Raw genomic sequence first — 23,089 nt, 5'->3', positions numbered from 1 at the left:
CTACGTGCGCATGCTTTGCTATGCGGTGCGAACAAAAGACAGGAAATTCACATTAATAACTTTGCATTATGCACTTGGTATCAGGAGCTGTATCATATGGACGGCGGCGTTGAGACAGCAAAAAGGCAAGGAAATAAATAACGGGTGTTTTAGACATCAGTGAATTGAGTAACTTTGTTATTATTGCCGCTTTAAGTCTGAAGACTGGTTCGAACTGATTCACATTTTGAGTAAGAGCATTGGCTTCACTTAATGAGACGCTGTAGGCTGGATGCAGCACTTGCTTGGGGGTCATTCACTACAGAACATTCCGTAAGACATACGACATGGTGGCTTGATGTGCAGTAGTGGTATCACAATCTTCCTTTCAAGACCAATGTTCCTGAATATAACATTAAAATAGCAGCCATTATCCTTGCTCCCGAGAAACTAACAGACGTTACCAACGACCTATCCCAGACGCCAAAATCATCTCACACTAGTCATTCAAGCAGTAGCGGCAAGAGGAGTAGGCTCAACACCGACGCGCTCTCGGCTCATGATATCGAGCATCAGAGGGGTAGGCCGGTTATCCTTGAAAACCACCTGGTTGCTCTTGGCAAGCTGGACATTCTGGAGGTACTTGTCGAAGAGGTAAGAGCTGTCCATAGGGCCACCCTTGGCCTCAGGGTGGAACTGGGTCGAGAAGATGGGGCGGGTCTTGTGGAGCATACCCTCGTTGGATCCGTCGTTGAGGTTGACGAAGTACTCCTTGAAGTCGCTGGGGAGGGTGCTCGCATCGATGGCGTATCCGTGGTTCTGGCTGGTGATGTGGCACAAGCCAGTGGTCAAGTCGAGAGCGGGAATGTTGTGAGCTCGGTTACCATACTTGAGCTTGATGGTGCGAGCACCAACAGCAAGAGCCAGAAGCTGGTGTCCGAGACAAATACCCATGATAGGAATGTTGGAGGTTTCCATCAAGCGGGCGAGATTGTGGACAGTAGCCTGGCAATGGGTAGGGTCACCGGGACCGTTGGAGATGAAGACACCATCGAAGTGCTGCGAGACCTTGTGGATGGGGTAATCATAGGGGAAGACTGTGACGGAAGCACCTCGGCTGACCAGGCTACGAAGGATATTCTCCTTGACACCGCAGTCGATCAGAGCAACGTGGAGAGAAGCACCGGGGGACTCAACAACGAAGGGAGCCTTGGTGGTGACACGCTTGACCAGGTTGATCTGGCCGGGATCAACGAAACCCTCATCCTCGTCGGCATCGTACTCTTCTCCAATGGAGATCCTAGCCAGGGAAGAGCCCTGCTCTCGGAGGTGAGTGACAATAGCGCGGGTATCAACGCCAGAGATGGCGGGAACTCCCTCTCGGGCGCACCACTCGCCAAGACTCTCGACGGCAGTCCAATGGCTGTAGTTGACAGCGACATCGGAAACAACAATACCAGCACACTGAACGTGGGGCGACTCGAAGTACTTGAGAAGGTTATACTCGTCTCTAACGGCGGAGGGAACGCCATAGTTGCCAATCAGGGGCTGAGTAAAGACGAGGATCTGGCCTCGGTAGGAGGGGTCGGTCATGGACTCGGGGTAACCAACAAGAGAGGTGGTGAAGACGGCCTCACCAGAGATGTTGGCATTGGCGCCGAAAGCCTTGCCTTGGAAAACAGGACCGTCCTATGGGCATATTAGATTGTTTCGACAGGTAAGACAGATGCCATTGCAGGGGACATACTCGAATGGTGAGAGTGGCGGGGATAGAAGCAGCAGGAGCAGTAGCTCGAGCAGCAGAGAAGGGCATAGTCCTGCCCTTGCTACCAGCAACAGCTTTCTCAGACAGGTATCGGACCTGAAGCATGGTTCGGCCAGAAGCCGACGCGGACTTGGCCGCGGGTTTGGCAAAGGAAGCCAGTCGGGAGAACATTTTGATATATGTCGGTTGTTTGAGTTGTGTTTAGAAGGAGAATAGTCGGTTGATCAAGAAAGTTCTTTAGCAAGACTGGGACTTCCAGAGGTGGTCTGCAATGGTAGATAGGTTAGTTTCCACGTTTGGCTAACAAGACAAGGTTTCGAGCGGTGAGTCAAAACCAATGGATAGTACGAACCAGAGAGATAATCCTATAAATTGGGTTAGCATTGTGCCAATTGGAGTAGATGGAAGTCTTGGAGATGATGAGAGGAGTAGAGCCATCAGGGGATAGCATCCGTCTATCTATAGCTCCTACAGCGAATGTTGCAAAGCCACAGATAAAAATGTATTCGTTGATGGCGGGGTTGATACAGCGAGTATAGTTCACAGGCGACGTAATAAGAGGGGGAAAAGTCAACGTACCTGCGAGGTGAAGACGGATGGGCGCCCGTGCATGTGGGCGGATTAAAGAGACGAGCTCAGTTCAGAGGTATAAGAAAAGATGCAATCGTGTTGCCGGAATGTTGAGTTATGGTCCGAATGTCAAGATTGTGTGGTTTTGTCGCGAGGATTTCTTTCTGTTGGAAGGAGAAGAAAAAGAAGAAAAGAGTCAAAAGGGTGGGAGCTGGGAAGAAAAGATAGGTAGGCAGGTAGGATACCTCTAGTGAGGATGGGATAGGATAGACGATAGGTGCGATCCCGCTCCGCAGGTGCCGCCCCGATAGGGAAACCTGACAACACGGCCTTGGTCATTGGCAAGTTTTTTCGAGCTGAGTGGGTTCCTGGCTGCAAATTTCCTCCAGGCGGAACCAGAAGCCCGCTCTTCCGCCGAGAAAACAGTGGTGGGCGGGCTGAGCGCTCCGCCTATTGGCGCTATTAGAGCCCCGCTGCCAGGAACTGAACCCTTTGACAACAATGGATCGATCTCTCAACCTCCGATATCGTTTTTGACTCTTGTCGCTGTGTGAGTCCTTGACCAACACCAATTACACGTCACAATCAACACAACCTGAGCCGATCAATGGGCCTACTGTATGTTTAAAACTTCATACCACATGTCGATATCGCAAGAAGAAGGCAAGTTGCGAGCATTGAATATCGTGTCTCAAATGCTGCAACTCACCACTCTTGCACTTAATGCCATTTTCATCCGACGTAGACATGTCGACTGAGTCAAGCGCTCCAGCACGGCCATGACCTTTATCTTGTCAATGAAACCATACAAGATCCACCGTCCCCAGACAAATTCCGGAAATGTTGAGACGTCATTCATTTGATTCGCCCTTGTTGAGTTTTCTACTCTGCTGGCGGTCAAAGCATGGAAGCCAAGCTAGAAGTATGTATTTCTACTCCGTAGCGTGCGTAGCATTGTCGATCGCTCTGATAAAAGACTGTGGAGCTCTCGATGGCCCTGCCAGGCACCCGGCGTTCGGCAGTCGGAGTCCAATCATGAGACAACCTTGCAAGTCTTGGTCTTGGTGCAACAATGATGTTAGCTTTATAGTAAAGTCTTTTGAGCCTCAACTTACTTACAGAAAATCACGTAGGTGACGGGAAACTGCTCACGTACGTGCTTGTTTATGGAGTTAGAGCCTGGCACATCTGAGGCTCCCTGTGTGGCATCCACACAGGCCAGTGTTATAAGTGCAAGTTGCGTTCAAACTATTGTATGGCACCCCGACGCCTTCAAGTGGAACACCTTGGAACTACGGGAAATACGTTGGATTGAACATGAACCCCCCGAGATCGAAACCTCGCTCCTTGGAGTGAAGTTTCGATTTTTACTTTTTTGTCTTCGTCACTTTCTTACTCTTTCAATACTCTTAGGTAGTTTAAGGGTATTTCACATCCCTGAGGAGGCAAGAAAATATCAGACCTCAATGCAACTCAGCAAAGGGTATTCTAAGTCTATACTAATATTTTAAACCTATGCTAAGTTACCTAAATCTTTTTATCATGCAGGATCAAGGTCCTGAGTTTTCTTTCCTCCCCTTGACATCCAAACTTATTACCTACTAAAAAAAAGGGTTTAAGTACTTAAGCAAGATACCTAACATCAGCTTCCTAACGCGATGTTACTTCTCACATCAATCCCATGAATTCATTGACAGTGATTCATGTTTCTTCATGTCTATCATCTTCTGAAGATGCTTACTGTGCCTTCCCTTTTCAGTGACATATCTCATGAGCTTTCTCGACAGGCGCATGGTTTCCCATCCTCTCCTTGAATAGGCGATAAGCATTAGGTGTTGGTTGTGTGACAAAACCAAATATATATATAAATACTAAAAAAAGACAGTTGCTCCAGCTCTATTTCGGGTCGCAAGCGTATTAATGGGAGCTTCCGGCAAATTGGAGAACAGTAACTTATGCAGACTCGCCTCTTGTAATTTTCATTCTACACTTCATAATAGCAAGAATACTCCAATCAGCGTTAGTCAATTCTAATGGCCTTCGGCTTTATCATGTTCACTATTTGTTTTGTCATTTACAATGCACCAAGCTCCTTCAGCTTGCTAACCAAACCACCAACATCCTCAACCTTGCCACCTCCCTGGCGAGCTGGGGGTTCTGGGGGATGTTAGTAAAGGTACGATGGGGCATTTTGTGTGAGAGAGTGATAACTTACCAATGACCTTGAGTGTCTTAAGGCGCTTCACACCATCCACTCCAAAATCCTCAAGCTTTGTCTTCTCCAACTTCTTCTTCTTGGCCTTCATGATATTAGGCAAGCTGGCATAGCGGGGCTCGTTGAGTCGCAGGTCTGTCGTGATGACCATAGGCAACTTGGCGCTCACTGTCTCGACACCACCGTCAACCTCCTTTGTCACAGTGACTTTATCATCAGCACCGAACTCGATCTTGCTAGCCTGTGTAGCCTGAGGCCACCCCAGGAGACCTGCAAGCATTTGGCCGGTCTGTGCCGCATCATCATCGATGCTCTGCTTGCCCAGAATCACTAGGTTGCTCTTCTGCTGTTCCACGGCCTTTTGGAGGATCTTTGCTACTGTGAGAGGCTCTAGCTCATCTCCGTCCTTGAGCTCGACGTGGATTCCTCGGTCTGCGCCCATGGCCATGGCTGTTCGCAGCACGTCTTGCGCCTTAGGAGGACCAGCAGAGATAACGCAGATATCCTCGACACCACCGGGCGAACGCTTCTTCTCTCGGATACGCACTGACTCCTCAACGGACAGCTCATCGAACGGGTTCATTGAGTGCTTGACACCGGCTGTTTCGACGGCCGTTTGGGCCTTGTTAACTCGAGGCTTGACCTGTAAATATTGTCAGTGTTCCGTCGCTTCTCAAAAGTCGATCTGGCTTCTTTACAGCATAGTCGATGACCCGTTTGACAGGCACGAGGATCCGTAGTGCTGACATGTTGTATGGGTGTTGTTCAATGCGAAATTGAAGTTGTCGAGGGCGGCGAGGCGTTCACAAGGGCCGGCCAAGTCGTCATGGCAAAGCTCGGCGCGGTACCGGCTAGGGCCGGTCTCAGCTCCAACCTCGGCCGACGGCCCACGTGACAGATCCGCCGGATGAACGAGCGATGTCGGGATTCATTCCCGCGTTGTTGATGTTATTCCTGTTATTCCTGTTAAAAGGTTTGCAGTGCGTATTCATGGCATCATGTCTTTTTCTTCTATCACATCATTATCCGCCTATAAATTCCAGACCAAATTCTGCCAAAATGAACTGAGAAGTGTATGTATGGGGAGGGAGGTGTTGAGGAAATCGGCCATTGGCGGTGTTTAACCACCGGCAACTTATACGCAAATGCCGAGCCCGGCCATACAACCAAGGTGCGGTGGTCTACCACCAGTGCGACCTTACGCAGCATAATCACTTGTTACCTTGATGATGCAGGCACATATGCGGCACTGATACGCAAGGATTCTAGTGGTTCTGAGCGTCCATACTGGGGTTCGTGCTAGAAACGCACAACGGTTCAACTGCAAGGTCCTTGGCCTGATGCCCTTTACAGATGTAGTACACCCAGTAGCAGTAATGATATGCGATTGCGATCTGGGCTGAGTGACGAACATGGAGAGGATGTCCTACCTACTTAAGTAGATGGATGATTGTAGACATCTCAAGACGAGAGAAGGCAACTCTGTTTTTATGAATAAGTACCTACCTAGTGGGTTCTCGAGAGAACCTAGCTCATTCTTGGAAAAGTAACAGTTCAAAGGCATTGCTTCCACAACTGAAGCGCAAAGCAACATTCTCTTATAGTCTATCTGGCACTCAGTTTGACTCTGTTTTAGGAGAAATTGCACCACACCACACAAGGCTCGGTATCAGGTAACGCTTCTCAGCCACTCTAACACAGGGTCATTATCTTGCTTCCCATCTTCCCCGACTACCCTTTTGACACTACTTCTAGCCAAGACGATGTCAAAATGGCTGTTTCTAGGGATGGTTCTGTCAGGCGATTGGAAGACCTAGGGAGAGCTGGGGGGGGCTGCTACCATAGTCATCATGTTTATTATCTCTGCTATATTCAGATTCCGATTGAAGTAATCAGTTTCGCTTGTCTGCTAGAAACCGAACTCTTTTTTGTTGTTTGGGAAGCTGGGACAGACAAGCCGATCATTCGACAGAAGATAACAAGCCCAGACGTGTCTGCTGGGAGCACGTTCAACAGGTGATCTTTTCCACCATCAGTTGCTCTATAACCTCTTTCATTGATCTTGGTAGGTTCTCCTAGAGAATAGGAAGCCTTCCATATACTTGTCAAGAACAACCAATAGGTTATCGCTGATATATCCAGCTTTGCTGCCACTGAGAAGAACAACTTGGACATCTTCGATGGCCTGGAAGTCGTATGCCTTGGTGCCTTGGTCAGGCCTTTACCACGTTCCTAATCATCTCTGCTCAGGATAAAGTCACGACTGCTCAGGCATGCCGCAAAACAAGTTCCGAAGCGAGGAATTGCCAGGTGTGGTTCTTGGTGATGCCCACGAAAAAAACTGGCTCTTATACATGTTGCTCAGTGGTACTAAGGGAGATACAATAAACTGTAGGACATTGAAAAAGAAAAAAAAAGATCTTATTTGAGGTACCTATTCATGCATGACTTAATATTTTGTCCTTTGGGAACGGGTCTCTTGCATTAAGCTACCAACAAGGCTCGGGCCGCCCCGTGAACGAGAGAACAGGCAGCCCTCACAGAACATGTCAGTGGTTGGATTAGAGCCAACTACAAGGGGCCATTGGATAAACGATTAGGCAGATTTAAAAGTAGGTGCTGATCCTGTGGCCATGCCCCATTGTCCCAACGAGCTTCTAGCTCTAGCATATCTCGTTGCTGAGTACCTTAGGTAGCGAGGGACGTGCTATCTACTTGTACCTTGCGCCACACACAAAAGACAAAGCAACTCGATTATTTAAAGAGGACTTATCTTTGGTTGGCCGTCTGGTTTAATTGCCAGTAAGATGGGCCTTGATAGCAGAGATTTGGTCCAGTACTGAGCTCCGGCTCGTCCCCCCCTGGGCAGTCCTCCTCTCGACGCTCCTCTCGAAGTCGAAGACGTCAACAATATCAGCCTCGAACTGAGGCGAGATCTGCTCAAGGTCGTGAAGCTCTAGTTCGGCGATGGAGACACCTTTCTCCTCTGCTTTGCGCACAACGGCGCCGGCGATGTGGTGCGTCTGCCGAAAGGGCACGCCTTTCACAACTAGATAGTCGGCGACATCAGTGGCGAGCATGTCGGCTGTTAGGGCTGCCTTCATCTTCTCCGAGTTAACCTGCAGCGTACTCAAGACGCCAGCAGCGATTCGCAGGCATTGAGAAACCGTCTTAACGCAGTCAAAGAGGGGCTCCACTGACTCCTGGATGTCCTTGTTATACGCTGTCGGCAGACTCTTGAGGGTGGAAAGAAAGCCTGACGCCTATCAAGAGTCGGTCAGCTCAGGGCGCAGCAAGGCCCTTTCATGTCTTGAGCAGGGGTTGACAAGAGACGAACCTGGCCCATAACCCTGCCAGCCTTTCCTCGAATCGTCTCGAGGCTATCAGGATTCTTTTTCTGGGGCATCAAACTACTGCCGGTGCTATAAGCATCCGCAACCCGAACGAAACTAAACTCGGCTGTTGAGTAGATAATCAAGTCTTCGCTAAGGCGGCTAAGGTGCACCATCAGCAGACTCGACCACTGCAGAATCTCGGCGACAAAGTCACGATCCCCAACCGCCGCCAGGCTATTAGGATGGGCAGAGGAGAAGCCTAGGTCCTTGGTGAGAAAAGTGCGGTCGATGCCAAAGGGGTTTCCCGACAGGGCGCCAACACCGAGGGGACAACAGTTGGTACGCTCACGTACGCCGTGAAGTCGCTGTAGGTCGCCCATAAGGTAGGTGGCGTGTGAGAGTAACCAGTGGGAAAAGCGAACGGGCTGGGCACGTTGGAAGTGTGTGTAGCCGGGCATCAGTACATCGATCTCTGTCTTGGCGGGCAGCGCAAACAGCCAAGGTGGTGCGCAGTTGTTCGGACAGGTCATCTAACTGCGTTCGCACCCAAAGTCGCAGGTCGGTAGCAATCTGCTCGTTGCGGGAGCGGCCCGTGTGAAGCTTGCCAGCGATGGCTGCGCCAATGAGCTCAGCTAGACGACGCTCGTTGGCCGTGTGGATGTCCTCGTCAACAGCATGGTGGATGACAAATTTTCCGTCAGCCCACTCCTTCTCGACAGCCTCGAGGCCCCTGGTGATCTCGCTCAGTTCCTTGTCAGTGAGCAGGTTGAGCTGTCGCAGTGCCTTTGCAAAGGTGATGGAGCCCCTGACATCGGCCTCGTGCAACGCCTTGTCGAAGGGGAGCGACTCGTTGAACGTAACCATGAGGTCGTTCATGTTCTCTACATGGCGACGCGGTCAGCATACGTCGCAACAGTAGACAGAGCTCTACCGACCTGTAAAGCGACCGCCCCAGAAAAGGGTTGATGAGTTGGGTACCATAGTTGGTGGTAGTGGAGGGACGCTGGCAAATGGCCTCCAGAAGGCCAAGTAGCTGGGTTTTGCATGGGAAACACACCCTTTATGCTTGTGGATCGATACCACTTGTTTAGTCGTATCTGAAGGTTCGGGGCAGTAACTGTGCGATAAGCTGAGGCTTCGTATTAAGGTTCTTGTGTGTTTTTGGGCGTAATGTATGACGTCTGATATTGTGCTGTAGCCGAAAACACTGTTCCTGTGTTAATTATCTGACTGTGCGCCTTTCGTATATGTTGATGGATGCATAGACAGAAAAGGGGAGCACTGGACAGAGCCTGAGTGCGGGCACAGTATTGCTTTCTCATATCAGCGATAGTTCACAGACGGATTAGGACTCAAGAATTTGTTGTTATGGGTGACTACTCAGGTCCTTCGGCATTGGAAGCAGCAAGTTTGCTGGTAATTGAGTTTCGACCTCAAGTGATCTGAGAGAAGTCGAGACTTTTGTAAAGAGAATGGTTCATATAACAGGCACGCCTATACTCCAATGCTCCAACTAGGTACGTTAGATTGCCAACATATCATCCTTCGAAACGGGCCAAGACTAAGACTACACTGTCGCTCACCAATCGTCCCATGCATCATCCTGCTTCTTTGGTGGAGGAGCCGCCGTGCTCTTTTTGCCCATTCCCATAGCACTTGTGCCGATTGAGTTGTTGGCGGGTTGTCTTTGATCGGCCAAGTTTGAGAACTCATCCCAAAAACTTTTCTTGCTTTCATCCAGGGGGGCTTCTCGACCTTTCTGGTTCTCAGGACCTTCCACGAATCTGGTGAAACCCTCCTGTGCATTCTTGCCCGCTGCTTGAGCCTGCTTTGCGAAGGCGGAAGCAGTCAGTTGAGCTTGTTTAGCAAAGTCGCCTTCAGCAAACTGTGATGTGTTAGATAAGACTCCGAGATAAGGTAGGCATAATCGCCTGGAAGAAGTGGCATACCTGCTTAGCAGTGGGCTGAATGTAGCCATCATTAACAGTCTTGGCGGTCTTTGAGACTGTTGACGTGAACCAGCCGAACCCCCTGGTGAGAGTCGCGACAGCATCCTTCTGTATATCACCAAAATTGAGGTCGTTGTCCGAAGAATTGGGCGCAGGAGTACTTCCAAATCCGGCATATTTTCCTCCCTGGCTGGGTGGCAGATGGTCTGGCCGTGCGGCGTTATCAGCTCCAAGCCTTGAGAAGTACTGATCATCCACCTTGACCTTGCCTCCGCCTCCGCCTCCTGACGCCGCTGCAGGACTCTCATTGCGGCGCGAGCTACCACTCATGGGTGTTCCTGTTCTCGACGCGGGTTTCGTGGGCGCAGACACAGGCTTCTTCGCCCCAGGGACATATTCGCGGCCCTCAACCTTGCAGCTCAGTCTCTCTTTCCACTCCTCACCGACCTCACCACTGTATCGCTCTGCAATAGTCGAGTCTTCCCATGTGATGCCCATCATCTTAGTTTGCTCATGCTCTTCAAAGAAGTTCCTCCATCCCTCGTTGCCACCCAGTCGCATTCGTTCGATTTCGCTCGACTTGAAGGCGTCCATGGAAATACTTCTGACGAAAGAAATATGGACTCCAAGGCCTCGATGCACACCAGCGCACGAGAGGCAGATAAAGATGCCAAACTTGGGTGACGCCCACTGGGGGGAGGGCGCATTGCAATCACAGCAGATATTATTCTTTGATTCCTTCTGGAGGGTGGCCAGCTATCGACAGTATCGGCGTCAGCATGTGTGACTGCAGCGCAAAGTGCAAAGAGGAGGAAAGGGGATGAATGGTGGTGGACGAACCTTGGACCGAGTCTCGGGATCAACCTCCCACATGCCCTTGGATGCCATCTTGAGAGGTTCGGTGCTGCTGTGGGATATTGGAGCGTCGATTATATTGGATGTTGGAGCTGCTGTGTTTTTTAGGCACGATATAGCTTAGTACGTGCAATGAATCTTTATGATGAGTTGGGTAAATGGAAACAGAAACAAAGGGAGATATCTGAGGGCGCTAGTGCCATAGGGTACCTTGCCTTTACAATTACACCACTCAGCGCCCACGACTAGTTGATTGATGAACTGGAGCCAAGGGCCAGCTCCTCCCGCTCGTTGCCCTGAGGTGCCCCAACTGGTCCCGGCCATTTAAGGGGCTAAGGTTGGCGGGGCATTTTTATCCATACCTACCTTAGTTAACCTTACATTCGCTACATTCTATCAAGACATTCATTAAATAGAACCGTTACTAGCCACGTGAGTTATATTGTATTATCCAGCATCAGTCTATACGTTTCACAATCAAGTTTTCAACTGATTTATTTTCTAGCTGGCAATCTTCTGCATGCAAACTGTCCAAAACAGCGATGACACATTAGGTTACTTGACATATCCGTTATCATCCTATAATCCAGAGCGATGACACCTCTTCCCTTGCACCCCACAATCCTCAAGGCTAAGGTAAACTCTACTACCAGCTTGTCCCGTCCCCATGATGTAAGGCTCACCACGAATTCGCGGATACATACGTTCACCATTGAGATAAAACTTTGCACGTTCAAGTGACTGGAAGGAAAATCACGTAGGTCCGTTCAGCTCATCAAAACGCCCTTTATAATACCGCTAAGCTTTTCTCCCCCTGCCGCCTCTGGTGTAAACTAGTGTACAACCCACAGAAGGGTGACGGAGAAAAAGTGATACAAATACAAAATAACAGAGGGCCTGTGAGCTTTTTTGTGTCCCGATCATGGAAATATTAAGTGTTTGATGAGAAAAGTGATAAAGGCTGATAAGTAAACACCACCCGAGATTCATTGAAAGCTCGATTCGCTCTTGCTTACGTCCCCAAGATCCCGGCAAGGTCGAATACCTCATTCTTTCTTTTCGTCGTTGTAGCGAGAATCTACCGTAAGAGAAATTCGTGAAAATCGCGTACCAAATCGTAAGTGTTATCATCGTGGCATACCTAGTTCATGCCCGTGAAATTCGTGTCAAGCCATAACTTAAGCAGTAGTAGCAGGAGTGGTAGAGGCGGGGGTAGCCTCAGTCTTGGTGGCCGCGGGAGCTGGGGCAGCAGCAGGAGTAGCAGCAGCCTCAGCACCAGCAGCAGGGGCGGGTGCGGTGGCGGTAGGGGCAGCCTCAGTAGCAGGGGCAGCCTCCTTCTGGCCGTTGGTAGCATCACCCTCGTGCTGTTCCTCGTCGGTCTTGTCAGGGCTGTCAATAGCAACCTTGACGGCGATCTCACGGCCCTCAATCTCCTTTCCGTTCATCTCGCTGACAGCCTTCTGCTGGAGTTCCTCAGAAGCCAGAGTCACAAAGCCAAAGCCACGGCCCTTGCGAGCCTCGCCACGAGCCTGAAGCTTCTTGATCATGAATCGGGGGATGGGTCGGAGAGCAATCTTGGCGGAAGAAGGCTCATAGGCCTTGAAAAGCTCAATAAGCTGTTATAAAGTCAGAAAACTGCATCGGGAACAGATAAGTCAGTTGTTCTCACCTTATCCTCAGTCAGGTCATAAGGCAGGTTGGCAACCATGACCTTGGTCTTGGAAGGAATTCCATCAGCAGGAGGGCCCCGCTCACGGCGCTCACGCTGGGGGCGAGCTTGAGTCTTAGTCTTGGTGTTCGCGTCAGTGTTGATCTTGTTTGTGATGTCGGTCAATGGTAAAACCTCAGCGGTAGCAGGAGCCGCAGCTGCGGGGGCAGCATCTTCGGTAGCGGCAACAGCCTCGGTAGTCTCTCCCTCCTTCTTCTCAGCACCCTCCTGTGACATGGTCAGTACCATACTCGTGGATCCCAGAACTGGAGAATGACTCACACGGCCAGCGCGGGCAGTGCGGCCTCCACGACCACGGCCACGACCGCGGCCACGTCCCGAAGCTCGGCGACGGGAGCCCTCTGCACCAGAACCCTCACCGTTAGCACCCTCTGACTTCTCACCAGCGGGCTCAGGCTTGCGAGCGAGCTGAACGGAAACCTTGCGCTCAAGGATCTCCTTGCCGGAGAGCTCCTCGATGGCACGCTCAGCCTCAGTGGGAGTGGAGAGGTCGACAAAGGCGTAGCCGACCGGGCGGTCGGTGCGGGGGTTCTTAGGAATCGAGACAGACTCACTAGTGGCGAGAACGTTAGTACTTCTGAAGGTGTATTCGTGATGGGGTGACGGCTTTGATGACGAAGAAGTGGAATCCATGAGGCAACTACGATTCCGAGCCACGGCAGGCAAGGACAGCAGCTACCCATTTCCATTCTAAGACTTGTTGATTGGGAAAGAGCTTCACGCGTGCTTGCCATCATTTGTCGTCATATGATGCTAGGGAAGACGCCCATCGTGATGGCGAAGACACGTGTCTCCAGCTAGTCGCTCATCGCATGCAACACGGCAGGCGATATAAAGATAAAAGAAGCCGGGTAGGGAGATGATGATGAAGAGAAGATAGAACTTACACAAGATAGCTCTTGAAGAAGTCCTTCAACTCCCCCTCAGTTGTCGCATAGGCCAGGTTGCCAATGTAGAGGCGACGGCCCTCAGCAGCGCTGGCCGAGGCAGCCTCGTTGGCGGCCGTCTTGTCATCGGCAGGCTTGTTGTTGAGTGAGGTATTGCTCAGAGTGTTTGCGACGTCATTAACGGCAGCATCCATGTTGTTGTTGGTGGTGGTAGTGTTGGCGGCAGACATGATGGCGGTGGGTGGATGAGGTTGGTGGTTAGACTGATTATGACGTTCGAACTTGGACCTGTGGTGGAGGAGCGTTCGAAAACGATGGCTGCGAGTTGAACAGGTTGAACTCTGGTGCAATAAGGAGGAGTTTGATCAGGGTAGCTTCGTGCCCTAGAAACGAGGTTGAGATTAGACAGACGACGGTGCGTTGCGCGGAGACACAGGTGTTTGATGTTGTGATGGAGAAGAGAAAGGGAGGAAGTGAAGGCGACTGGTAGCGAAATCTGAAATATTTTTCTGGCCTCTGGGTTTGGGGGGCACAGAGGGAAGGAGGAAGGGGGGTGTTGTCAGGGGTGTGGGAAGGTGAGGAGTTGTGGAAAGTGGAAAGTGGCCAGGGCTAGGGACGACGGCAGGCGTAAAGAGCGGAGGAAAGCTTAGTACAGGTCACGAAGGAAGGTACGAGAACCACGATCAGTTGGCGGCTACGACTCCACGCTGAAGTTTGGATGTCCATGTATCATCCACTGTGAATGGCGGTATCCAATACCTGAAAGCTTCGGGGAGAGCTTCAGTTTTGTGGGTTCTTTCCCGCTTCAGTGGTTACAGATCCTGGACACCTCGAGACCGCTTTCGGCCGGGGGAATTGTTTCCAGAGCCTGTATCAAACGCTCTTACCTGGGTATGAGAGACGTAGCTGTTTGAATGTACAAGATGAACGATCTTGGCAGCAATTGGCAGTGAGAGGGAAAGGGTCACCCGTTTGAAGGAATTGTTCACATATTTTTACTTGCTCAATGCATAAATTGTGCCAATACATATACATACAGGATATTCATATTAGGGCCTGACGTGTGGGTGCTGCGGGCCAAGGATCATGTGCGTCACTCTATGTACAGTATCGGTGTAGTTAAAGTGGTGTGGTGATGCTCTGTTTGCTACCTATCTTGACCGGAAAGTCAATATGAATCAAGGTTGGCTTTGTTTGAGCTGAGGCGCATGTGAGTTGAAAGCTTCTTGGATCCATAGTATGAATGGCCTTGATTTCTAAAGAACACCTGGCGTAGGTAGAAACAGGAAAATGAAAGAATGGTAAGAATGCAAGTTGTAGGTATTCAGAGAATATCTCTTTCCTTTGCGCTGACCGCTCATGTTGATATCCTTGAATCGATATCACGGTCAGAAACAGTGGGGTGCCTACTAGCCTCTCAGCGACGTAGGTTTATGAGCAAGTACGACATCAGCGAATTAGCATAGCGTGGTGTAAATAGAATTGAATCTTGTTCATAATAAACAAATCAGCAGATTGGTAAAGCTGTAGCACTTATCGGGTTGCTAACAGACGTATAGTCTTCTGTACTCTAAACTCTGGACTACGTATTAAGATCTGGATGATTCCAAGACGCGAGAGCTAGCAATATCATCTTTCTCATAGGTTTTGAAATGCTTTTATGTACAGAAATACGAAACCTGCTACTTACACCTGCCTTATCATTGACAGTCCAACATATAATGCAGCCAATCCAGATCTTTCCCATACAAACACTGCAGTCTGGAAGTTTTCTCGTTCCTTTAAACCCCAACGCCCTTTGCTAACTGAATAAAGGTCCTCAAACTGCCTGATACTCATAGTATAGGCTCACGAAGTTGCTTGGTTGCCTGCATAGCGGAAATTGCATACCCTGGATAATTTCACAGCCTGACAGCTTATCGAGTCACACATCTGAGCGAGCCCCTGACCAGGTCGATTCAGCCCCTTTGCAAGCCCCTTTTGCATGGCGGGAGCCAAATGACCAGGGCACCATCGATCATTACCAGCTCCCACCAATAATTACACGAGAAGAGGTGAGCTACCTATTCTATTCTTACATCCATGTTCATAGTGCACACCCGCCATTCTCATGATCCCTCCATGCCCGGCAGCTCGGATCCAATGCTGTCCTGCAAGCCAGGATTAGGATTGTGTTTCTCAAGTCCCCGAAAGCCAAGCCAGCTTACTCCACAGCTTCTTCTTCTAGAACTCGACCGTTGTCAATGCGTTTGAATATGACAACTGTTTTAGGAAATGTTCCCTTTGGTTTGCGGTTTGCGGTCAATCTTCAATAAGGGCGTTGGGCTAGGCGGATATAGATTCCCGGCATTGTTGACATAAGAAGCACTATGCAAGTCGTTGTACGTACTTGTTATAAATTGACCTACACAACGAGTCCATCAAAATTTGTGAAACAAATGCCATTGGCAATTGGCCATGAATAGTTTACTTGGGCCCTGAGCAGACAACAATATATATTTTTGTAGAACATGGCCCTTAATAACACATGCCGTGTGTAACAAGTTGTTCATCCAATCTCGATAATCGTGAACAAACGCTGTGTCATTTGGAATCGTTCCCATTAATCAAATCAATCCCCAGATTGATAAGATCCCTCGCCCCGCCATCGGCCATCCGCTAACCGGCGCTAACTCTGACGCAAACCATCCCACTAAACAACCTCAACCTGCGAGACCAGACGCTGGCTTAATTACCTACCTGTACTAACTTCAGTCTTTACTTAAAATTACCTACATTACTTATCTTCTGGTCAGTCGCCATGGCCGCTTACGATAGGAGCGTGCTCGTTCTGTACGGGTCCGAGACGGGCAATGCCCAGGACATGGCAGAAGAGTTGGGGCGGATATGTCAAAGACTGCATTTTGAAAGTCGTGTTGAAGAACTCGACGCAGTAGATCTAGTAGGCCATATAGCTCCTCTATTGATGACTATTACTGACTTCCTAAACTAGAATACACTTCTTCAACCTAACCTCGTATTATTCGTCATATCAACCACTGGCCAAGGAGATATGCCTCATAACTCACTGGTCTTTTGGAAAAGGCTTCTTCGGAAGAAACTACCACCAGGTTGCTTAGCTTCAGTCAAGTATACAACTTTTGGACTTGGAGATAGTACTTATGTCAAGTCAGTCAGTCATTGAGGGCGTTTGATGTTGTTCACGGTGGCTTATAAAGTATAGGTTTAATTGGGCAGCTCGCAAGCTCAACAGGCGTCTCGATCAACTTGGTGCTACAACCTTCTTTGATCCCTTTGAGGCGGACGAACAATTTCCAGATGGGTCAGCTCTTATTTCCTAGGTCTCTCGTCGAAGTAGCTAATGTTGTGGATAGTATTGACGGAAGTTTTGTGCGTTGGGGTGAGCGACTTTACAACCACTTACTTGAACACCATCCTCCCCCTACTGGACTTGAGCCTATCCCTGATGAGGTTATTCTCCCCGCTAAATGGTCCCTAAAGAGTCCTCTCACTGGAAATTCAATAAGAAACGGCCATGTATCTCCGATAACTTCCAACCTTCCCCCCTCTTCACCCCTTCCTATCCCCAATGGTTGGAAAGCGACTCTGGTTGGAAACGACAGACTCACACCAGAGAAGCACTGGCAAGATGTCCGCCTCATCTCATTTGACATCCCACGTCGTGATGGAGACAAGTTGTGTTGCGTCCCTGGAGATTGCCTGACTATCTACCCTAAAAACTTCCCCCAAGACGTCCAGAAGCTCATTACCCTCATGGGCTGGGAAGAGGTGGCCGAAAAATCCCTTGACCTCTCATTATGCGAATCTCTTCCTACGAACCTCCATATAGATCCCAAATGCACACTGAGAGAGCTACTTTTGAATAACATCGACTTCACTGCAATCCCTCGGAGATCATTCCTCAAGAACATGTCTTACTTCTCCACCAATCCAGACCACAAGGAGCGGCTTCTCGAGTTCACCATGACTGAGTACCTTGATGAATATTTCGACTACGCAACTAGGTCAAGGCGATCTATTCTCGAGGTCTTGGAGGAGTTCACATCCGTCAAACTACCTGCCGAGCGTCTCTTCGATATTTTCCCCATTATTCGCGGACGAGACTTTAGCATTGCCAATGGTGGCGAGCATCAAAATCATCCGACAGACAAGGACAAGACTCGTGTCGAGCTTTTGGTCGCTTTGGTCAAATACAAAACTGTCCTTCGCAAACCTCGCGAGGGCCTCTGCTCTCGTTATCTCGATAACATTCCCTTGGACTCCATTCTTACTGTCACACGCAAACCAGTTCTCTCACCCATTCATGGCCTACAGAATGCCCGACGGCCTCTAGTTGCCATCGCCACAGGCACAGGCCTTGCCCCAATACGGGCCCTTATTCACGAGCGCCTCACGCACCCATCACCAGGACCGATGTACCTCTTCTTTGGGAACCGCAACCGTGAGGCCGATTATTTCTTCCAGCAAGAACTTGACGCCGCCGTGCGTGAGGGACATCTTAATGTGTTTTTAGCATTCTCGCGTGATCAGCGAAATAAGATCTATGTCCAGGACAGGCTACGCGAAGAGGCCAAGAGAATCGAGGAGGCAATCCTCGACAATGGAATATTCTGCGTCTGTGGTGGTTCAACCAAGATGGCGGATGCGGCTAAGAAGGCAGTGTTTGGCCCCTTCTCGGAGGGCGTAAATGATACAGAGGAGCGCAAGAAGATTCTGGCAGCATTGACATGGTGGCAGGAGATATGGTAAGACATTGTCAATAGAAAATATAGTACATACTTTAGACATCAGCATACAAGCATGATAATATCAGGAGCACATGATAAGCATATCATTATGTGGTTGATTATAAATTGAATAAGAACTATCCTTCTCTTTTGTATTTAAGACTGACATATCAAGACAAATCATAACGCTCGCTCATGCAAATTCGAAAAAGAAAACGGTATACCAGCCTCAATGGACTGGGTGTTTTAGCCAGTCCGGGCCAGATATTACTCTGGCAATCTGTGGCATTACTTGAATCAGTTGGATATCGCGCTGACCACGGCCGATACCAGGCCAGTCCGTAGACCTCGTCCCTTCCGTGTTTCTCGTCGGCAAAGCCAGGATTCTCCTGCTAGCCTCGTCATTATGAGAATAAGGCGCACTGCAACCAGCTCATTACTCCCAGCTATAACGCCTTTCAGCCAGTTGCGGTACATGAACCAAATCCTCGCCAGGATTGATGCGCTCTCGGCTTTGTGAAATATCAGGCTGATCTGTCGAAGGATTTTGTGGGGGATCTTCTATCACAGAATTCACGGACGAGCCGTTTGCACCTAGAACCAACCGCCTCGATGGTCCATCTGCGCTGTGTCTTTCCTCGTCGACAGTGAAGTTACTTCCCAGAGTATCAACAGAGCCGTGCCGATGCGAGGACTCATCAGTGGCTTGATAGTCTTCATCTGATAGAATTTGTGGAGCGGCGTGGCGGGAGAAGCGCGCGTTCTTGGGCAATGCCCCAAGAAATACAACATTTGATGGATCAATGGGTGTCCGTTGAACTGCTCGCTGTTGTAGCTCGTTTGATGGTTTCGATGAAGAGTGAGGTTCAAGTTCTGAATGAGTTCCACCTATTGCCATGGAGTTAATGGTATAGTGGTCCGAAGTCGGAGAAAGGGGTGAGTTTGGTAATGAAATACTGTCGGCAGTTGGCGATACTGGTATAGTAGTTGGAGAAGGTGCCTCGATGGGACGGCCATTCGCATCGAAGCCCGGAGTGAGTGGAGATGGCAGCGGTATCGAGCTTGTATTCGTACCCCCTTGTTGTGTTGTTTTTAGAGATGTTGATGGCGATAGTTGTAGGGCCACAGGTGGACCATTTGTTGGGTCTGGTAGGTATATGGCTTTCTCTGCGGGTATCTTCGTCCCGTCAGCAGGGGGGGTATATGTTGGGACTGGTCCCTGGAGTTGTTTCTCCAATTTCCTCCGGGCTATCTCGTAGGCAGTCATGTTATGCGTGCTGTCGGTACCCATCTCCGTATCATCGTTCCATGACATGCCATCATCGCCATCGAGTTCTGCTACTGGAAGTGGTGCTGACATCTCGTGGATTTGAGTATCGGGAGCTTCGGCAACCTTTTCTCTATCATTGATGCCATCTCCTGCTTGCCGAGTCGAGGAGTTTCGTCCGAGAATTTTCGAAAACAATATGACCAAAGGGGATTTGGGTGATCGCGATGCGCTATTTGGCGTAAGATCCTGATCCTCTGCTGGCAGGTCATTTCCTTTGGCTGCTCGCTTGCGTTTGCGTCTAAAGTACAACGACACAAACAAAGTTGCTGCACAGACGACGAAGACACCCAACCCAACACCCACTCCTATTCCAATTACCTGTCCATCTGAAAGCCCACCTTCATCCTCTGCATATGGTGGAGGATAGGGACTGTCGTCAGACTGTTCGATGGCCGTCAGTTCCGAGTTTGTCGGTGGCTCGTCAGGGAAAAGAGCTTGATGGATTGAGAAGACGCCCTCATCATACTTCGTTATAAGGTAGGACTCCTGTAGAAAGGAACGGCCTAGTATGTAGGAGCCGCTATTCTTCGCCTTTCTTAGCATAAAGTAAGGGATTGCTGGGTCACCATATTGGATCGTATCAGGCATGAAAGGATATTGCAGTAAGCCTACAAAGGCTCTCAAAGGTATGGTAATATTGACGATACCTGGTACATTGTAAGGGTTGCCAAAGTTATCGTTATCGTCAAAGCTTGAAAGCACAAAGGTAAGTTCGAATGACTCGTCATTTGTATAGTCACGGTACTGATCGTCACTTAGGGTGTAAAGTTCGAAGGTACTGTTATACGTCAAGTTAAGAGCTTGGGCAAATTGATCGCAAGCCTCGTCTGGTAGCCACAGGTAGGGAGTGCTGCTATCGATGATGGCGAAGAAAGATGAGTTCCATTGGGAGAGCAAAGGTTGTTGAGATTCCCAAGAACTAGGAACATCTTGGCCTTCGGCAGGTGTGATCTGAATGCCACGTACCATAGGGCGCTCCAGGTTATCTTCCTGGCTGAGCGTGAAGACGTTATCGTGCTGTTTAAACCTTGGCGCTTCGACGCCTCCAAGAGTCAAGGATACAGGTGTGTTTCCTAGTTATGTTAGCGACCTTGACAACAGAAGTTGTATGGAGGACAGCATACTGTAGTATGCTCCAGCTGTATATCCGAAGCTGTAGCTTGGAATCAGTCCATACGTTCCAACTGCTTGGGTCAATGGTGAATCCGCCACAGTGCCATTGAAGTTACTCTGTGTGATCCCCAAACCAAAGAGACCGTTCAAGTAGTTGGTCGTGTTTATGGTCGCTATTAGCACACCGTCCATGGTATACGGATCATCATTGAGAGGGCTTTGCGTGCTGATAACATCACGCCCGTAGTTGCCATTCCCATCGTAACCAAGATAGCTTAAACCTAACTGCCATGTACCTAAGGGGCTCCAATCGCTAGATTGTTGAGGATTATAGATGCCTCCCCGAGCGGCGATACAGTGAGGCTCCTCTGTTAGAGTGTTAATGGCAGAACCAGAGTAGAAAGGGTATCAATGACTCCTTGAGTTTGAGAGGTCAAACTTAAGAACGTTCGGACAAGAGAGGAAAACATACTGGGTAGACAACCTCCCGGTCCAATGGCCCAGAATTCGGAGAGAGCCGTGCTCACCAGAACCTCAATGGCCTGTGAGTTTGAACCCAGGGAAAATGAGATGGTAGACCAATTGCCATCGCTTCCAGTCCTGTCTTGTGTATTAACATCGACTGCAACAAAAAAGGACCGAGCAACGTACCAACCACCAGAAGGCAACAAAACAGGTGCAGGATCACGGGCTTGTGCGAGTTGCACGAGAAAGAAGTACGATCCAAGGATAATTGACCACATCTCGAGTCTGGCAGAGAGATGTGAGAAAGCCTATCGTTTTTTACCCAGACCAGAAAGGTCATCCTAGGTTCGAAGCAAACATCAAATGAGATTTCTTGAGCCGATAGAGTGGAGGTGACCGTAATGCGGCACATTCAAGGTCGCGATTCACACCAAACAACGATCCCAGTGTCTAGTCGAGGGTTGCAGTGCGGTTAACACTAACAGCAGCAAAGCGACAAGGAGCCGGATCCTTCTTGGTGATGGCCGTTACTACTCAAAGCTGGGGCGAAATAAAGATTCGTTCAAGCTAACAGCCGGAAAGAGCGTAAACCAGTGAAGTTGGTGACAATGGAACCGAGAGTTTGTTGGAGTAGCCAGGGCGAGGCGACTGAAGATTAACGAGTTCTGGCCTTGTGCCCCTTCCATTGGCCTGGGACTGAAAAGAAAGCCACAGAGTAGCGTTACATGGTTTTGGCCATGTGTAGCTTGGCTTGGCCCCCAAAGCTATGGTGCCGAGCGCGGAGTGTTCCTTGGCGTTCACTAGGCCATCCCGAAGAGGTTGCAGGGGTAATTTGTTCGTTATTGGCTGAGTTGAACAACCTTATCAGCCGGAGGAGTTCCCTCCTCCATCTTGAATACATAGCATCCACGAAGAAGGACTGTCTGGTCGGAGGGGAACTTCCGGTCTTTTCAAGTTGCATTGCCATCAGGACGTGCCAATGTAGAGCTTCACGATTTTGTTGCACCATGAATAGCTCTGTTTTGCTCTACGCGGTTCGATTGTATTATGAAGTGTTATCGAGGCACGTTTGAAGAGTGCTTTTGGGATTCTGGAAACGATCCTTGTCCCTGTTAACAAAGGGCCTCGATCCGTCTGACATGGCGAGCATACTCGGCGTAGAACCCTGACGCCGGCAAGTCGGTGGCTGGAAAGTGTTGCACGACTAGTAGGACCCTGACTGCAGGTTCAACGATATCAATCAATACTCGGGTCCATCTCAACTTCGAGAATCAACTGGTAACACCGAGTAATTACCCCTTCTATGTGGTTTGGTCAGCATAACATGTGAACGATATTTTAAGCTACTGTTTAGGGTGCCTGGGCATCCGCATAATGGACCAGAGCTTATTTCACAATGACAATTTCCGATGACCTGAAGATCTTTAAAAACCGGACCCGAAAGTTGTTGTTGCCAGTCGGATGTGAAAATTGCAAATACCGAGATTTTCGCTTCTGATCCATATTCTATAGCTCCATGTGCTAGTGTCTCTTTGTCAGCTCCGTGTGGAAGGCCGAATGGATATCATTTGTTTGAATTTCAGCTGGATGTAATTTGAGACATCGTATTGGACCTGCGTACAGAGTAACTCTGTGTGATTGTCCCACCGTTCCCACCGAATGTTTCCCGGAAGGTCGGGGCTTGTGAGGTGGTGACGCTCTGAGTTTAACTTCTGCAAATTATGGCTGGCTCTTCCGATTTTTTTTACTCTTAGGATTTTTGTACGTCCAAGAGATAAAATGAAACCTCTATAAGTGATGACCTGCCATGGAGAATCGACCGTTCTGGAGTGTCATGTTCTAGGCCAAGCCGAACAGAGTTGATGGACGCATTAACAAGGGAGTTTTCGCATAGGATGAAGGAAGCAGCCACATGCATTCTGGGCTTGTGGTGGGTGTAGCTGTGCCAGGGCTGTTTGTGTCTCCCAGAGATGAAACACGGAAAGGAAGGCCCTACCTAAGAGGCCAGTGTAAGGTAGGGTCGAGTCAATTAGCAGCCCTAGTTGACCTGAACTTACGGATACATGGTGGTGTCGTTCGCTTGCGCTTACGCCTTGGACGACGTAACCCCTTGTCACCATGCACTAGAGCCAGTTGCTAACTAGTTAGA

At 49.4% G+C, this 23,089-nt stretch overlaps 8 protein-coding genes across 13 annotated transcripts; 2 read left to right on the top strand and 6 right to left on the bottom strand.

Annotated features, from left to right (window-relative positions):
* Positions 1–46: 46 nt before the first annotated feature.
* FVEG_04103 (carbamoyl-phosphate synthase arginine-specific small chain, mitochondrial) lies at positions 47–2,575 on the bottom strand. Its single transcript, XM_018891817.1, has 4 exons — positions 2,324–2,575; positions 2,097–2,109; positions 1,727–2,010; positions 47–1,668 (listed from the first exon to the last, which is right to left on the bottom strand). The coding sequence occupies exons 3-4, from the start codon at positions 1,913–1,915 to the stop codon at positions 487–489; spliced, it is 1,371 nt and encodes a 456-aa protein (XP_018748394.1). The 5' UTR covers positions 1,916–2,010; positions 2,097–2,109; positions 2,324–2,575; the 3' UTR covers positions 47–486.
* Positions 2,576–3,126: 551 nt separating this feature from the next.
* FVEG_15403 (hypothetical protein) lies at positions 3,127–3,888 on the top strand. Its single transcript, XM_018904526.1, has one exon. It carries the CDS (start codon positions 3,481–3,483, stop codon positions 3,823–3,825), a length of 345 nt encoding a protein of 114 aa, XP_018748395.1. The 5' UTR covers positions 3,127–3,480; the 3' UTR covers positions 3,826–3,888.
* Positions 3,889–4,120: 232 nt separating this feature from the next.
* On the bottom strand, positions 4,121–5,754 carry FVEG_04104 (electron transfer flavoprotein beta subunit). The gene is made up of 3 exons (XM_018891818.1): positions 5,228–5,754; positions 4,530–5,172; positions 4,121–4,471 (listed from the first exon to the last, which is right to left on the bottom strand). Exons 1-3 carry the CDS (start codon positions 5,276–5,278, stop codon positions 4,389–4,391), a joined length of 777 nt encoding a protein of 258 aa, XP_018748396.1. The 5' UTR covers positions 5,279–5,754; the 3' UTR covers positions 4,121–4,388.
* A 1,354-nt stretch (positions 5,755–7,108) lies between these two features.
* FVEG_04105 (argininosuccinate lyase) lies at positions 7,109–8,416 on the bottom strand. Its single transcript, XM_018891819.1, has 2 exons — positions 7,867–8,416; positions 7,109–7,792 (listed from the first exon to the last, which is right to left on the bottom strand). The coding sequence occupies exons 1-2, from the start codon at positions 8,392–8,394 to the stop codon at positions 7,322–7,324; spliced, it is 999 nt and encodes a 332-aa protein (XP_018748397.1). The 5' UTR covers positions 8,395–8,416; the 3' UTR covers positions 7,109–7,321.
* Positions 8,417–9,137: 721 nt separating this feature from the next.
* Positions 9,138–10,912, bottom strand: FVEG_04106 (hypothetical protein). Its single transcript, XM_018891820.1, has 3 exons — positions 10,654–10,912; positions 9,814–10,569; positions 9,138–9,749 (listed from the first exon to the last, which is right to left on the bottom strand). Exons 1-3 carry the CDS (start codon positions 10,699–10,701, stop codon positions 9,444–9,446), a joined length of 1,110 nt encoding a protein of 369 aa, XP_018748398.1. The 5' UTR covers positions 10,702–10,912; the 3' UTR covers positions 9,138–9,443.
* Positions 10,913–11,092: 180 nt separating this feature from the next.
* On the bottom strand, positions 11,093–14,257 carry FVEG_04107 (hypothetical protein). Of its 6 annotated transcripts, XM_018891824.1 has the most exons (5): positions 13,285–14,257; positions 12,659–12,950; positions 12,512–12,604; positions 12,338–12,457; positions 11,093–12,284 (listed from the first exon to the last, which is right to left on the bottom strand). In XM_018891824.1, exons 1-5 carry the CDS (start codon positions 13,512–13,514, stop codon positions 11,847–11,849), a joined length of 1,173 nt encoding a protein of 390 aa, XP_018748402.1. In that variant the 5' UTR covers positions 13,515–14,257; the 3' UTR covers positions 11,093–11,846. The 6 variants fall into 6 exon arrangements, with proteins under 6 accessions (XP_018748402.1, XP_018748400.1, XP_018748404.1 ...); XM_018891822.1 differs by having other exon boundaries at positions 12,338–12,604; XM_018891826.1 differs by having other exon boundaries at positions 11,098–12,284; positions 12,659–13,307.
* Positions 14,258–15,958: 1,701 nt separating this feature from the next.
* FVEG_04108 (NADPH reductase TAH18) lies at positions 15,959–18,180 on the top strand. Its single transcript, XM_018891827.1, has 4 exons — positions 15,959–16,225; positions 16,277–16,452; positions 16,508–16,606; positions 16,659–18,180. Exons 1-4 carry the CDS (start codon positions 16,085–16,087, stop codon positions 18,052–18,054), a joined length of 1,812 nt encoding a protein of 603 aa, XP_018748405.1. The 5' UTR covers positions 15,959–16,084; the 3' UTR covers positions 18,055–18,180.
* Positions 18,140–21,642, bottom strand: FVEG_04109 (hypothetical protein). The gene is made up of 4 exons (XM_018891828.1): positions 21,127–21,642; positions 20,948–21,075; positions 20,487–20,843; positions 18,140–20,435 (listed from the first exon to the last, which is right to left on the bottom strand). Exons 1-4 carry the CDS (start codon positions 21,216–21,218, stop codon positions 18,469–18,471), a joined length of 2,544 nt encoding a protein of 847 aa, XP_018748406.1. The 5' UTR covers positions 21,219–21,642; the 3' UTR covers positions 18,140–18,468.
* Positions 21,643–23,089: the final 1,447 nt, after the last annotated feature.

The sequence above is a fragment of the Fusarium verticillioides genome, chromosome 2 (genome assembly GCF_000149555.1).
Source record: "Fusarium verticillioides 7600 chromosome 2, whole genome shotgun sequence".
Classification (NCBI taxonomy): domain Eukaryota; kingdom Fungi; phylum Ascomycota; class Sordariomycetes; order Hypocreales; family Nectriaceae; genus Fusarium; species Fusarium verticillioides.
Note: the sequence above shows the minus strand (reverse complement) of the source record. Positions and strands in the feature narration are given on the sequence as shown.

Bases quoted from the DNA above. Each gene is read 5' to 3' on its own strand.
- FVEG_15403 (XM_018904526.1), top strand. From the start codon at position 3,481: ATGGAGTTAGAGCCTGGCACATCTGAGGCTCCCTGTGTGGCATCCACA.
- FVEG_04109 (XM_018891828.1), bottom strand. From the start codon at position 21,218: ATGTGGTCAATTATCCTTGGATCGTACTTCTTTCTCGTGCAACTCGCA. The intron at 21,076-21,126 runs GTACGTTGCTCG...TACACAAGACAG, and splicing joins TTGTTGCCTTCTGGTGGTTG to GACTGGAAGCGATGGCAATT. The intron at 20,844-20,947 runs GTATGTTTTCCT...ACACTCTAACAG, and splicing joins ACCGGGAGGTTGTCTACCCA to AGGAGCCTCACTGTATCGCC.
- FVEG_04108 (XM_018891827.1), top strand. From the start codon at position 16,085: ATGGCCGCTTACGATAGGAGCGTGCTCGTTCTGTACGGGTCCGAGACG. The intron at 16,453-16,507 runs GTCAGTCAGTCA...TATAAAGTATAG, and splicing joins GGAGATAGTACTTATGTCAA to GTTTAATTGGGCAGCTCGCA. The intron at 16,607-16,658 runs GTCAGCTCTTAT...TGTTGTGGATAG, and splicing joins GACGAACAATTTCCAGATGG to TATTGACGGAAGTTTTGTGC.
- FVEG_04103 (XM_018891817.1), bottom strand. From the start codon at position 1,915: ATGTTCTCCCGACTGGCTTCCTTTGCCAAACCCGCGGCCAAGTCCGCG. The intron at 1,669-1,726 runs GTATGTCCCCTG...ATATGCCCATAG, and splicing joins CCGCCACTCTCACCATTCGA to GACGGTCCTGTTTTCCAAGG.
- FVEG_04107 (XM_018891821.1), bottom strand. From the start codon at position 13,514: ATGTCTGCCGCCAACACTACCACCACCAACAACAACATGGATGCTGCC. The intron at 12,951-13,284 runs GTAAGTTCTATC...TCTCGCCACTAG, and splicing joins TTCTTCAAGAGCTATCTTGT to TGAGTCTGTCTCGATTCCTA. The intron at 12,285-12,337 runs GTGAGAACAACT...ACTTTATAACAG, and splicing joins ATGACCTGACTGAGGATAAG to CTTATTGAGCTTTTCAAGGC.
- FVEG_04104 (XM_018891818.1), bottom strand. From the start codon at position 5,278: ATGTCAGCACTACGGATCCTCGTGCCTGTCAAACGGGTCATCGACTAT. The intron at 5,173-5,227 runs GTAAAGAAGCCA...CAATATTTACAG, and splicing joins AACGGGTCATCGACTATGCT to GTCAAGCCTCGAGTTAACAA. The intron at 4,472-4,529 runs GTAAGTTATCAC...AACATCCCCCAG, and splicing joins TAAGACACTCAAGGTCATTG to AACCCCCAGCTCGCCAGGGA.
- FVEG_04106 (XM_018891820.1), bottom strand. From the start codon at position 10,701: ATGGCATCCAAGGGCATGTGGGAGGTTGATCCCGAGACTCGGTCCAAG. The intron at 10,570-10,653 runs GTTCGTCCACCA...TACTGTCGATAG, and splicing joins ATCCCGAGACTCGGTCCAAG to CTGGCCACCCTCCAGAAGGA. The intron at 9,750-9,813 runs GTATGCCACTTC...AACACATCACAG, and splicing joins TTCAGCCCACTGCTAAGCAG to TTTGCTGAAGGCGACTTTGC.
- FVEG_04105 (XM_018891819.1), bottom strand. From the start codon at position 8,394: ATGACCTGTCCGAACAACTGCGCACCACCTTGGCTGTTTGCGCTGCCC. The intron at 7,793-7,866 runs GTTCGTCTCTTG...GACTCTTGATAG, and splicing joins CTGGCAGGGTTATGGGCCAG to GCGTCAGGCTTTCTTTCCAC.